This window comes from Corythoichthys intestinalis, chromosome 9 (assembly GCF_030265065.1).
Source record: "Corythoichthys intestinalis isolate RoL2023-P3 chromosome 9, ASM3026506v1, whole genome shotgun sequence".
NCBI classification, from domain to species: Eukaryota; Metazoa; Chordata; class Actinopteri; order Syngnathiformes; family Syngnathidae; genus Corythoichthys; species Corythoichthys intestinalis.
Genome location: NC_080403.1, coordinates 46,949,698 through 46,962,406, shown reverse-complemented (window position 1 = coordinate 46,962,406; position 12,709 = coordinate 46,949,698). Strand labels below are relative to the sequence as shown.

At 40.7% G+C, this 12,709-nt stretch overlaps 1 protein-coding gene across 7 annotated transcripts in view; it reads left to right on the top strand.

Moving 5' to 3' along the window:
• The window catches only part of dlgap4b (discs, large (Drosophila) homolog-associated protein 4b), a 339,971-nt gene that overhangs the window by 291,335 nt on the left and 35,927 nt on the right, over nt 1–12,709 (top strand). For all 7 annotated transcript variants that reach the window (XM_057845839.1, XM_057845841.1, XM_057845842.1 and 4 more), the window contains one exon: nt 9,216–9,637. In XM_057845839.1, coding sequence (XP_057701822.1) covers nt 9,216–9,637 — 422 coding nt within the window. The remainder of the gene's footprint in view (nt 1–9,215; nt 9,638–12,709) is intronic.

Sequence of the window (12,709 nt, the reverse complement as noted above, 5' to 3'; positions counted from 1 at the left end):
CAAGAATGTCAGTCTCTCGATGTGCAAAACTGATAGAAACATACCCCAAGCGACTTGCAGCTGTAATTGGAGCAAAAGGTGGCGCTACAAAGTATTAACGCAAGGGGGCCGAATAATATTGCACGCCCCACTTTTCAGTTTTTTATTTGTTAAAAAAAGTTTAAATTATCCAATAAATTTTGTTCCACTTCACGATTGTGTCCCACTTGTTGTTGATTCTTGACAAAAAATTAAAATTTTATATCTTTATGTTTGAAGCCTGAAATGTGGCGAAAGGTTGCAAGGTTCAAGGGGGCCGAATACTTTTGCAAGGCACTGTAGATATTCTAAAAACAACTAATAAACAGAAAAACAAGATTCTGCTGTGAATTGGAATGAGTTTTAACACGAGTAGACGTCCAATCCATTTGAACTGGGAGGGTGGCAGCGAATGAACGATCCCTCCCACTTCAAACGGATTGAACGTCTATGGCCGTCAGTTGCAGCCAATGCCAGGCAATGAGGTAATTTTGGGCCATTTAAGGTCATTTACCTGTTGATTTTCAGTTACTTCCTGTTGATTTTGGGGTATTTTATGGGTCACTCCCTGTTCATTTTGTGTTACAGACCTGGGAATCACCCAAATGAATAGGCAGTGACTCCGACTCAACAAGAAATGACCTGTAAATGCCCTGAAATGAACAGCAAGTGACCTATAAATGCCCTGAAAATCTGACAGAATGACTGTGAATGCTCTGGTTTCGAATGAACCAATGTTCCCAGTCTAAATGGATTGGTGTCGAGCACTGTCAAGGCAGCCTTAGGGGCAGTTTACATGGCAACTCAAAGACTCAATGACTGAGTGGCGGAATCACCTCACGTACTATGGTGTCGGCGAAGACTGAAGGCGAAAACGAAAAATTCTGAATCCTGCCTCCAAAGTGGAAGAATTCGATTGCGGGGGATTGAGTGGGGCTTGGTCCGTATGAATAACAAAAGTTCCCGCGGCGCGAGACCACGCCGATAACTTCAGCACTCGTACACGTCACATTGGGCGTGCGCACCGGTGCTACGAAACATTAAAAACTGCAAATATGGCAGAATGTCGGCTTTAATTTACTGTTTTAATACTATTTTTAAATTAAATATGTTGAATGTTTCCATTTTTGTGCCTTTTTGAACAAAAGGAAAATGCTGTTGCTTCGAGTGGGCGGGCATATTTTTTTTCCGGGCTGAGGAGCTTGTTGGGGTCAAAGTGCATCATTCACTGTCGCCTTGTAAATCTGCACTGCCCCCTAGGGCCTGGCATGAATACTACATCGTTTTCATGCAGAATTTTGACATTGTTCGAATGGAGACGGGCCCATATAAATGCAAATTTAAAATTTTTCGTATTCTGGGAGAGTCACCATGTAAACGGCCCCTTAGAGTTAACTGAGACACTATTATAGTGGAAGATTTTGGTAGCAACTTTTTTTTGTTGTTGTTGTTGTTTTTTTAAACACATTGACACCTTTTTAAAATGATATCTTGCAGGAGCATATCGATAACCTTTTGGGATACAAAGTATCACGATATATCACCATTTTGATATTTTGTCACACCCGTATTTAAGACGCTCAACTGGCTCAAGCTTGTTCCTGCTAATTGATTTTCAGCCTTGAATATCACATTTTAGACAAGACAACAGCACCACTGTCCAGTCAGTTTGACACCACTGCCCAGTGCTCACTAAAGATTCCACTCAGAAGGTTTTGACACAAAGCACCTGCTTGTTTGGGTTGCTGGATTCCTTTCTGAGGAATCTCATTGATTTAGTCATTTACCCTTTAGTCCATGTTTCCATATATTTTTTTGTGTTGTGTTTTATATTACAAAGAGTTGTCATCAGACCAACATTTGTTTGCGCAGCTGTTAAGTTTGGAGTTGTGAAGAGATACAAGTCAGTGTCTGAATTAAAGCCAACATTTGTTGCTTTTCACATGCTGAGAGTTTGTTTTATTTTCCCCGCTGTAACTGATTTGCAACGGCGTGGACGTCTCTCGGCTCATTAGATTCTTGGCTGATCTGTGGAGGGAAGAAACCAAGTGGGAGCAGCATATCCTGCCCTTTTGATGGAATTTTTTTATAACGGAGTGTATGTGTTTGTTGTTAGTACCCAGAAAAACATGATTTTTTTGTTGTTGTTTTTAAACGTCGGGGGGTGGCAATTACTGTGTGTATGTCATCGGCTTAGGGATGTTCAGAATGAAGATGGCATCATACGGTATGAATTGAGCTTCAGGGCAGGTATCCAGATGCATGAACAGGCAGACACACACAGCGCTAATCCCCCTCAAACAGAATTAATCTGGTGATATACTTTACATGGATCTCCACGGCATAATGTCACAGTGTGCATTCTGACATGAGGGTGTGTACATGGTCCAGACAGCATGATAGTGACAAGCTTGATGCTACACATAGAATCTCTGCCATGCAGGCGTTCATTGGTTCAGAAACATCTTTAACGTAAGGGTCTTAAAATAGTTTCCTCATTAAAATGTCAAAAGAGGATTCCTCCATCAACCGATGCATTTTCTATCAGCTTATTCTGGTCAGAAGGATCATGACAAGGGCTGGCGTGGAGCCTTTGCCGACCAACACTCGGTCCATCGGCCAACTAAACCCTGAGATAATCACTGGACAATTGAAGGGAAATACTGTAATTTCCCGAATGTAAGGCACACTCGTGTATAACGCGCACCCCAAATTTACTTGTAAAATCTAGGGAAAATTATTGTACCCGTGTATAACGCGCACCCTAATTTTAGCACCGATAAATAGAAGAATACAAGAAAACAGAGCTCGTGTACAGATACAGAAATGTCATTTTACTAACTGGTGAAACACAGCACAAGCATAGCACATTGGTAGTTCAAAACATTACCGTAAACTGACAATATGCACGGTAATAATATGATCTGACAACTTCTCCAACTTACTAGAATCCAGGAGAAAACAAAACAGATGTGACTTTTCTTTTAAAGGCTGCGGCATAACTTGCTCCTTTCATCATGATGAATAAATGTTTCTTCCATGGATTGATACGATAAAATAAAAGTGGACACTGAAGTCGGAAATCGGAACGAGCGCATCGCTGTTGACTAACAAGAGGAACTATTGTTATTTGGGTTTGAGTTTCCTGAGGAACAGATATATTTGACGGACACAGGAAGTCTGTGTTGTGTTATGTTTGTTATGGTCCGAGTTGCCGAGTTGCAATAAACGTTGACTCAAATATGTTCAAGAAACTATAATCTGTGCTTTATGAAGAGTGATAAAAGCAGAATTTAACACGGACGAAATCATTCGACCAATCAGAGTGAAGTATTACCGAAACAAAATGGTGACATCATGTACCGTAATGGTCGGCAACGGAGTGTAAATAAATAAAATAAATCGGTCTTTATTAGACCTAAACGATATTGGAAAAAACTATTGCTGCGATTTTTTTGGGGGGGTTGAGATATATTGCGATATTAAAATATATATACATAAATATATATATATATATTTTTATTTTTTTTAAAGAATTTTTTTCTAGATGACTTGAATAGCTGTTTGGAAAGACTTTGGATGACTCATCATGACCATATTGTACAGTATTCCATCGTTTTTCGCGGTTAATAGGGACCAGAACCCACGATAAGTGAAAAACCGCGAAGTAGCTCATATCTACCCCCCTCCCTCCCCCCATTTTTTTGGGTGTGTGTGCTCAATGTATTTATTCAGATCTAGCACTGGAAAGAGATACATATAAGACATGGTTTTTTTCTCACTTTTTTACCCCAAAGTATGATTTTTAAAAATGCATATATATATATATATTTTTTTTTTTTTTTTTTAATAAATGCTTTTTAAGCACTTCAAATGTAATAATTATGATCAGTTTTAAACATAACTGTCCCACTGAATCATTTTTAAACAAGAATAAAGTACTGTAGTAGAAAAATGCTTGGCTTTATTAAATGCTTCTGTTGACCTAACATGGCTGTGACTCTTGGAGTGACATGTAGAAATTACAAACTCCTCATAGTCACTTCTGGCGTTTATTTTACATGTCTCGAACGTCTCCACATTCTCCCCCCACAGACACACACATTCATTCCAGCCCGCGCTTCCATGCAGAAACTGTTTAACAAGTTAAACGATGATTGACAGATTGCTGCCCGACTTCTTTGGCCAGATCAAAGCCATCGTTAACTTTAATAAGCAAGTGCCGCAGTGACTGAGAGCTGGGAAAGGGGGTGAGAGAGGCTGTGCGAGCGAATGAAGCAGAACAAAGGTTTGTAGATTGGGGAAAAAAAAAAATTTAAAAACTTGCGATGGGACTATCGCGCATGCGCACATCGCGATGGCAATGTTTAAACGATATATCGTTCAGGCTTAGTCTTTATGTATATATAATATATATATATATTTCTGTCTCCATCCCTGTACCTGCGTATAATGCGCACCATGATTTTACAAGTTGATTTTGTGGAAAAAAAAGTGTGCGTTATATTTGGGAAATTATGGTAATACTCTTGTATTTGTCAGTTAAATCAAACTTTACCAAAGTTTTTCTGTCACATGAGTGGTTTAAAGATGTCCGTTCTTAAATGTAACCTTAAATAACACTGAACACTAACATTTCATTTTTTTGTTTTAAATCTAAAACCAGAGTTTTGCTTCCTTTCACTCATCTCCCAATGTAACTTAAGTGTATTGCCTCAGTTTTTACAGTTTGACATTGAGTGCAATAGTTGCCGGGAAACGAGACTTTTGAGGGATAATTGTTGCTTAGACATGTAAATGAGCTATTTAATGTACCATATTTTTGGGACTATAAGTCGCACCAGAGTATAAGTCTTACCAGCCAAAAAAATGCACAATGAAGAAGAAAAATAACGCACTGGAGTATTAATTGAATTTAGAGGAGTTCATTTTATTTAATCAGAGAGCTCAAACATTATACATTATAGTAGTAATAAAAAGGATAAGAAAGTGCTAATGTTACGTGCCACGAACGGCTCGCTAAGGGCGTAACATAAAACGAGCCACACAAGTTCACAAGTGGCACAAATTTATTTACACAGTCAAGCTCGCAATGAACAATATATACAAAATGTGGATGAAGCGCGGCTTCAGGGTAAGCCCAGGCCAAAACGACAAACAAAAGGAATCTACACTTAAACCCCACTCGCTAACTAAACCCTGATCGTGAAAAAGAACACAGAAAAGACAGCCACTCACCTAGCTTCTTACACTAAACAAAACAGGAGAAAACGGGTTGAACAGAAGTGGCGGCTTACCCCTACTGCTTCAGTGCTCTTATTTACAGTGGTGAACAAAAACGATCCAACAACGAATAAACACAAAAGACCTCACCGAAAAAACAGGAGTGTAACATAGTAGCGATCAAACGCACACGAGAGTGAATGGCGAGCAAACAGCTGGCGAGGAGGACCGCGGCACGAATGCTGTCAAAAGCGACCTAAGCTGTCAGTTGACAGCGTCTGGTTTTTGAAGCTTGGCGCCCTTTCTTTGTGGCCAATCAGCGGCGGCGACGTCGTCTGTCCGTCCGGCGCGGATCATCTTAGGTCATAGTGGGGGGGAAGCAGCCGGCTGCCGGAGGCGACAATCAGCTGACCGAAAGAGTCTCAAAAAACAAAAAAAATAACGAAATGGCCAGGGCCGTCACAGCTAAATAGTTATCTGTTTACGTATTAACAGTTATTCTGATAACATTAAACAAAACACTCTCAATCTCACTCCAAATCACTACCAAATCCATTCAACTACACCAACATGAAGTAGAGTGCACACCATGAGTATAAAGGCAGAGTTATGCTTCTGCGGCAGACCTACGCCGTCAAGGCAGACCCGATTTACGAGCCTCCGCCGTAGCCTGACGTGTTCCTCCACAGATTCCTGACTGAGCGTCACGTCACCACGCGTTTACGTGACGTGACGGACTGTGATTGGTCCGCTCAGACTGTTGTTTCCAGTTCAGCGCCAAATCACCACCATTTTCAAACATTGTTGTGCACACGCAAAAATGGACCAATCCGACGAGAGTATCATCGAAGAAGTCCGCAAGTACAACAACCTCCACAATGTCTCGTCAAGACATTATAAAGATTGCCAAATGGCAAGCAATTCGTGGAAGGAGATTGCTGAAAATACGGGGCTGGAGGTCAGAGATTGCATTAAAAAAAATGAAAGAACCTCCAAAACAAGTACCTTATGTTTGTGTTCAGAAGCAAATGGGTACACTAAGCGGTGACACAGTCTGCCAAAAACTGCCAGCTTTTTATCACTTTGTCATATTTTTGGTTGGTGCACTTTATAATTTATTGTGTACATACAGTTGTCACAAAAGTGAGTACACCCCTCGCATTCCTGCAGATATATAAGTTTATCTTTTCATGGGATAACACTGACAAAATGACACTTTGACATAATGAAAAGTAGTCTGTGTGCAGCCTGTATAAAGGAGTTAATTTATTTTCCCCTCAAAATAACTCAAAATATAACCATTAATATCTAAACCCCTGGCAAAAAAAAGAGAGTACACCACTTAGAAACTACGTACATCCCTAAATGTCCGAATTGAGTACTGCTTGTCATTTTCCCTCCAAAATGTCATGTAACTTGTTACAGGAGTGCTGTCAGCATTGCTGCAGAGATTGAAGAGGTGAAGGGTCAGCCTGTTAGTGCTCAGACCATACGCCGCACTCTACATCAAATTGGTGTGCATGGCTGTCACCCCAGGAGGAAGCCTCTTCTGAAGACGGTAGACAAGAAAGCCCGCAAACAGTTGGCTGAAGACATGTCAACAAAGCACATGGATTACTGGAACCATGTCCTATGGTCTGATGAGACGGGCAGGCTTTCTTGTATAGCTGCCAGAAATCTGCTCTGGCTTCCCACTGGCTGGTTGGAGGACATGGCAAAAAATCTGTCCACAATGCTTTGCAGATCTCAGACAGCACGCTGGACACATTGCTGGACACCAGTTTGAAGCTAGCCGCCACAGCTTGCTGGCTTCCACCAGAGGCTGGAATTCGTAATGTGACTGCCAGTCTCTGTGCGGCATCAACAGTCGGACAGACCCCCTCCGCAATGGTCTTCTGTGTCGCCTGCGCCTCAATATTTGTATGATCAACATTTGTTGCTCAATGTTGATGAGCTGAAGATCCAATTCAAGCGTTCCATCTCCGTTGGCATTGTTGTGTAATGGGAAGAAAACTAGAGGAAGTCGACAAGAGTCCCCCAAAACCGTACAAACACAACGCCACACCCCTCTAGTGGCTTGGCGGTGAATTACAGAGCAGCTCGTTCCCTTGCCTCTGAACTATCGAATGCTCATTGACGCCGTAGGGTCTACATCGTTGCTACGTCGTCACCGCAACGCAGAAGCATAACTCAGGCTACGTATCAACTATAAGTCACACCTGAGTATAAGTCACAGGCCTAGCCAAACTACGGGAAAAAAACGTGCGATTTATAGTCCGGAAAATATGGTACTTCCAATCAATAGACATCACAAATTTTGGTGATCTGCAACTGCTCTTTCTAACGGCAATACTATATATTACTTATGGTGATTAGTAATAAGCTTCACATATTGTCAGACTCGCAGATATAGGAACTGTCATCAAATTTGAAGGTCATAGTTGCTCTACCTGGACTGTGTTTTCTAACTTGGATTTACTGCTGTCTGTGAAAACGACGTTGATGTCCTTAGTGTTTTTTAAATACTTCACCAACTACAAACATTGCACTGTATTTGCCTGAATTTTAGACTGCTTCGAAGCAGTAAATATCCCACTTAGAACTACCACTAGGTCCAACCTTAAAGGGAACCTCAGACTTAAAGACTTGTAGGCTCTAATAATCCACAATTGTTCCCTTTTACCAAAATATGTTATTAGAAACACATATATTATTGCCATTGATTTAAAAATCTATAATATTTAGTGACCTATGGAGGGAGCCATGTTTTACGCCTGCAATGCACGTTGGGGGTGATGACGCAGTTGGGCTGGACTGGGAGAATACCTGTGCTAGCTAGCAAGCGAAGCTAGTATGACGACTGGCATGATTTTGTCACATTCTGCTACTGGTCAGATTGTTTTGTTACAGCGTGTGGGATGAGTTCCCAACGTCGTAACTACATCCAATTCGAATGTCTTTAAACCGATCCTTGGCAGCTTGCCCAGATATTGGCTTGATGCCATTTGACAGTTTGTATATCCCTTCATTGCTAGTTGCATCATTGCTTTTTTTTTTATTTTATTTTATTTTTTTTCTGTCTGCCTCTCACTGCGGTTAACCCTTATTATTTTTTGTTTTGTTTTGTTTTGATCCCGACCTACTGTCATGGACCCTTTTTTGTGTCTCGTTTTTTGCGATCGTGGGTTTTTTTTGTGTGTTCAATAAACCCTTTTCTACAATCTCTGTTATTGTTGTCTGCATGCTGTCTGAATCGATCCGCCTTTTTCTAATTCCATGGTCAAGCCAGCTGCCGAAGCGCCGCCCAGTGACGTCACTGCCCAGAGTGCATTGCGTCGTCAACAACAATGGCGACCTAATAGTTAAACTCATTTGACAAATTTTACTAAACAAAAACATGAAGAGGGGTTTTAATATCATATTATTACAACTCATACAAACATTTATTCTTAAGAATTACTTTCTATCCATGGTACCCTTTATAGAGGTCCAATGGCAAACTTACTATTTTCATGTTTTGCAATTACTCTATGCAGAGTGGATATAAGTGACTTAGCCGTTTTCATGACAAATAGCAATGTCCAATTATACAATCAAAAAATGCTTTTACAAATACTTCTTGTTGTTCGTAATATTGACTTTTACAATGGCAATGGCAGCTGCCAGCATTTTGTTAGATTTGTTTTAAGGGGCATACGTGAAATATGTCTTAATTTTTTGTGTAGCATCCCTGACATCAAATGTGTAGTCCAATGCACTTTTTCAAGTCAGCGTTCGGATTTACCGACTATCTTATTATAAAAAAGAAAATCCATTTGTATATTTAATGCTTATTCCCCTTTTTAACGGTTTATTTTTTTCCTTTTTTAATCGCTGCAATTGAAAGTGTCAAACATCTGTCAAATGCGTTATAAATGAATTCTCTGAAGAGGTTTGTTCTCATTTGTTTTGCTTTTATCTCCCTTATCTTCCAGTCTCATGCATCACCACTTCTAAGAAGGCTGCTCCACCACCCGTGCCACCACGCACCACCTCCAAACCCTACATCTCCGTGACTGTACAGAGCAGCACAGAGTCTGCCCAGGACAACTACCTGGAGCAAAGGTCCGAGGTCAACAGCCAGTCCAGCCACGCGCAAAGCAACTCTTCCGACAGCCTTGACAGCACCCGCGCCAACAGCCTGGCCCGGGGATTACCTCGTCCTCCGCACATCATCCCCACTCCCATCGCCATCCCCAGAGAGCCGCTCGTCCCCACCACCGCCAACGCGTCCACGGAAACAAGCGACTCAAGCGTAGTGCTGCATGATTCCATGAAGTCAGGATTGAGTAACTCTGCTGACGAGGCGCTTGTGATCCCAGTGCCCAGACGGAAACTCTCTTCAATTGGCATCCAGGTATATTACATATTTGACTAATGTTTCATGATGCCAAGCCTATTAACTCATTCACTCCCAGCCATTTTCACCGGAGCAAGGCCCTTCGCTCCCAGCCGTTTTACTGGATTTAAAAGGCCCACAGAAAATTATGTTCTAATACTATATAAACATGGAACCCACCAAAAGAAAGATTAGACTCTCTTCTTTCAGCAGAAGAAAAAAGATAGTTCATATCTTTTTCCATTCTTTAGAAATCAGCATTAGAAAATAGCTTAGTTTGAGCAATTTTCCAATTTCTGATGAAAAAACGGATCAATTGAGCTTTTTGTGAAAGCATACATTTCAGACATAACCTTTGACTTATACACAGCTATTTTTTGCTTTAGTTGCATCCCAAACATCGGAATAATGTTTTCCTTTTACAAAATGAGATAAACAACAAGACAAATAGAGCTTTTGATAGCAAAGTAATAATTTATTTACACATAACTAACTGAAAGATGAAGCTGTTCTGGCCTCGACAGCCGGATAAACTTTTCCCTCATCGCCGTCTGTCTCATAAAGATGAATTTTTTTTCGTCTGTGGGCTCTACCCGTGAGCAGCACGGACTCATAGGCATCGTCCGCTGCACTAGTGGTCCCGGTCGTTCTGCTCGGTCGTCCAGCCCCTGGCATCCCGGCCGTCCTACCGGTTGTTCTGCTAGGTCGTCCGCTGCCTGGCATCCATTCGGTCGTCTTCCGCCGGCGCCCAGCCTTGCGGATTGGCCGTTCGTTGCCGTTGAATCGGGTTGCGGGTCTTACCAAATGCGCTACTTCCCTCCAGTGGCCAGTTTTATTGCTTTAAAATGGATTTTCAGCTTTGTGCTTTGGAGCTAAATTGAATAATGACCCAGAGATGTCTTTTTTGAAAAAAGACGTATAAATACGTCTTTGGGACTCTGAAACGATTAAAAATAGAACGTATTTATTAGGGCTGTCAAATGATTAAAATTTTTAATCGAGTTAATCACAGCTTAAAAATGTATTCATCGTAATTAATCGCAATTCAAACCATCTAAAAAATATGCCATATTTTTCTGTAGATTATTGTTGGAATGGAAAGATAAGACGGATGTATACATTCAACGTACTGTACAGAAATACTGTATTTGTTTATTATAACAATAAAACCACAAGATGGCGTTAACATTATAAACATTCTTTCTGTGAGCGGTATCCACGGATAGAAAGACTTGTACTTACATTTATCTTTTAAGAATTACAAGTTATAATAATTTTGAGTTTTTATATTGTGACTAAATATTGCCATCTAGTGTATTTGTTGAGCTAATGAAATGTTTAAATAGAGTTTGACCAAACTGAGTATTATTTTCCATAGCTATTTGGAATGCCAGTTCTCTTTGCATAGAGCGCTTTTCTTTTTGTGAACATTATTTTTTTTTGAGAGTTAGGAATATCATTTCTGTTGTGCTTTCACCAAATGATACTGTAGCGACTTAACTGTTCTTAACTGCCCAAATGCATGATGGGAAGTTGACAATGCAACCATCACTGTCAGTGATTGCAGTAAATGGTATATATTCTTTGCGTTGTGATCAATAAATGGTGTTAAGAAAAAGCTTTTCCCCACGCATCTTGCCACAATATTTATAATTGTTGTGGAAATAATGCCAAAGCTTATATCTCTAATAGCGCAGCTCCAATTAATGCCTGTGTCCTCTCCACCCGCTTAACTCTGCCTCTTAGCTCTCAATATCCATAATACGGCACCATTGTAGCCTGTTTGCGGTAATGCGTGAGTGGGTCCTTCCGCGCATGCGTTAATTGCGTTAAATATTTTAACGTGATTAATTAAATAAATTAATTACTGCCCGTTAATGCGATAATTTTGACAACGCTAGTATTTATACGTTTTTGGGAGCAAATGAGTTAATATTTATCCTGTGGAGTATACATACTTGAATGTCTTTGTGTCACACTTTATGACGGAATCTGTGCTGCACAACTAACTAGGTTGACCGATAGATGCAGAGAAATGTCTGAGCACTAGCAGCAAAGGTTGAAGTTAACCACTGATCAGGTGCTAATGGCTAATAAACCTATCGCTAAGCCACACCATCTTGGAAAACTCGGACAACCCAAGCCTCTGTCAAATTAGTGACTTAAAGAACGAACTATTTATGGATGATGGCGGGAATTCAAATTTCTGAGAAGCCCGCAGGCCGAATAGCTAGCTAGCTATAACGTTTGCTACTTAGTAACGTTATGTCATGTATTCTGTCAGATTTATATCCCTTAAAACTGTTTTGTCCTCCTAACTACCAACACCTGTGTCATGATTAGCTGTCATTTTAAGCCTACCGGGGCTGACTCCAGGTCAGTGGAAATACACGATTGACAGCCCCTAGTGGCAAGGAGTAAAATTACAAATAATCACACAAATCACAAATATGGCACATACAGTGAGAGAGGGGCATGCAGTCGAGTTCATCACAGCCACAACAGCATTTTAAAAGCTCATATACAATATTTATGTACATACTTGGTGCAGTGTATCTCAAAAGTGAGTACACCCCTCGCATTTCTGCAGATATTTAGGTATATCTTTTCATGGGACAACACTGACAAAATGAAACTTTGAGACAATGAAAAGTAGTCTGTGTGCAGCTTAGAAAGCCCACAAACAGTTTGCTGAAGACATGTCAACAAAGCACATGGATTACTGGAACCATGTCCTATGGTCTGATGAGATGGGCGTGCTTTCTTGTGTACTGTCTTCAGAAGAGGCTTCCTCCTGGGGTGACAGCCACGCACACCAATTTGATGTAGAGTCCAGCGTATGGTCTGAACACTTAACAGGCTGACCCCCCACCTGTTCAATCTCTGCAGCAATGCTGACAGCACTCCTGTAATGAGTCACATGACATTTTGGAGGGAAAATGACAAGCAGTACTCAGTTTGGACATTTAGGGATGTACGTAGTTTCTAAGTGGTGTACTCTCTTTTTTTTGCCAGGGGTTTAGATATTAATGGTTATATTTTGAGTTATTTTGAGGGGAAAATAAATTAACTCCTTTATACAGGCTGCAC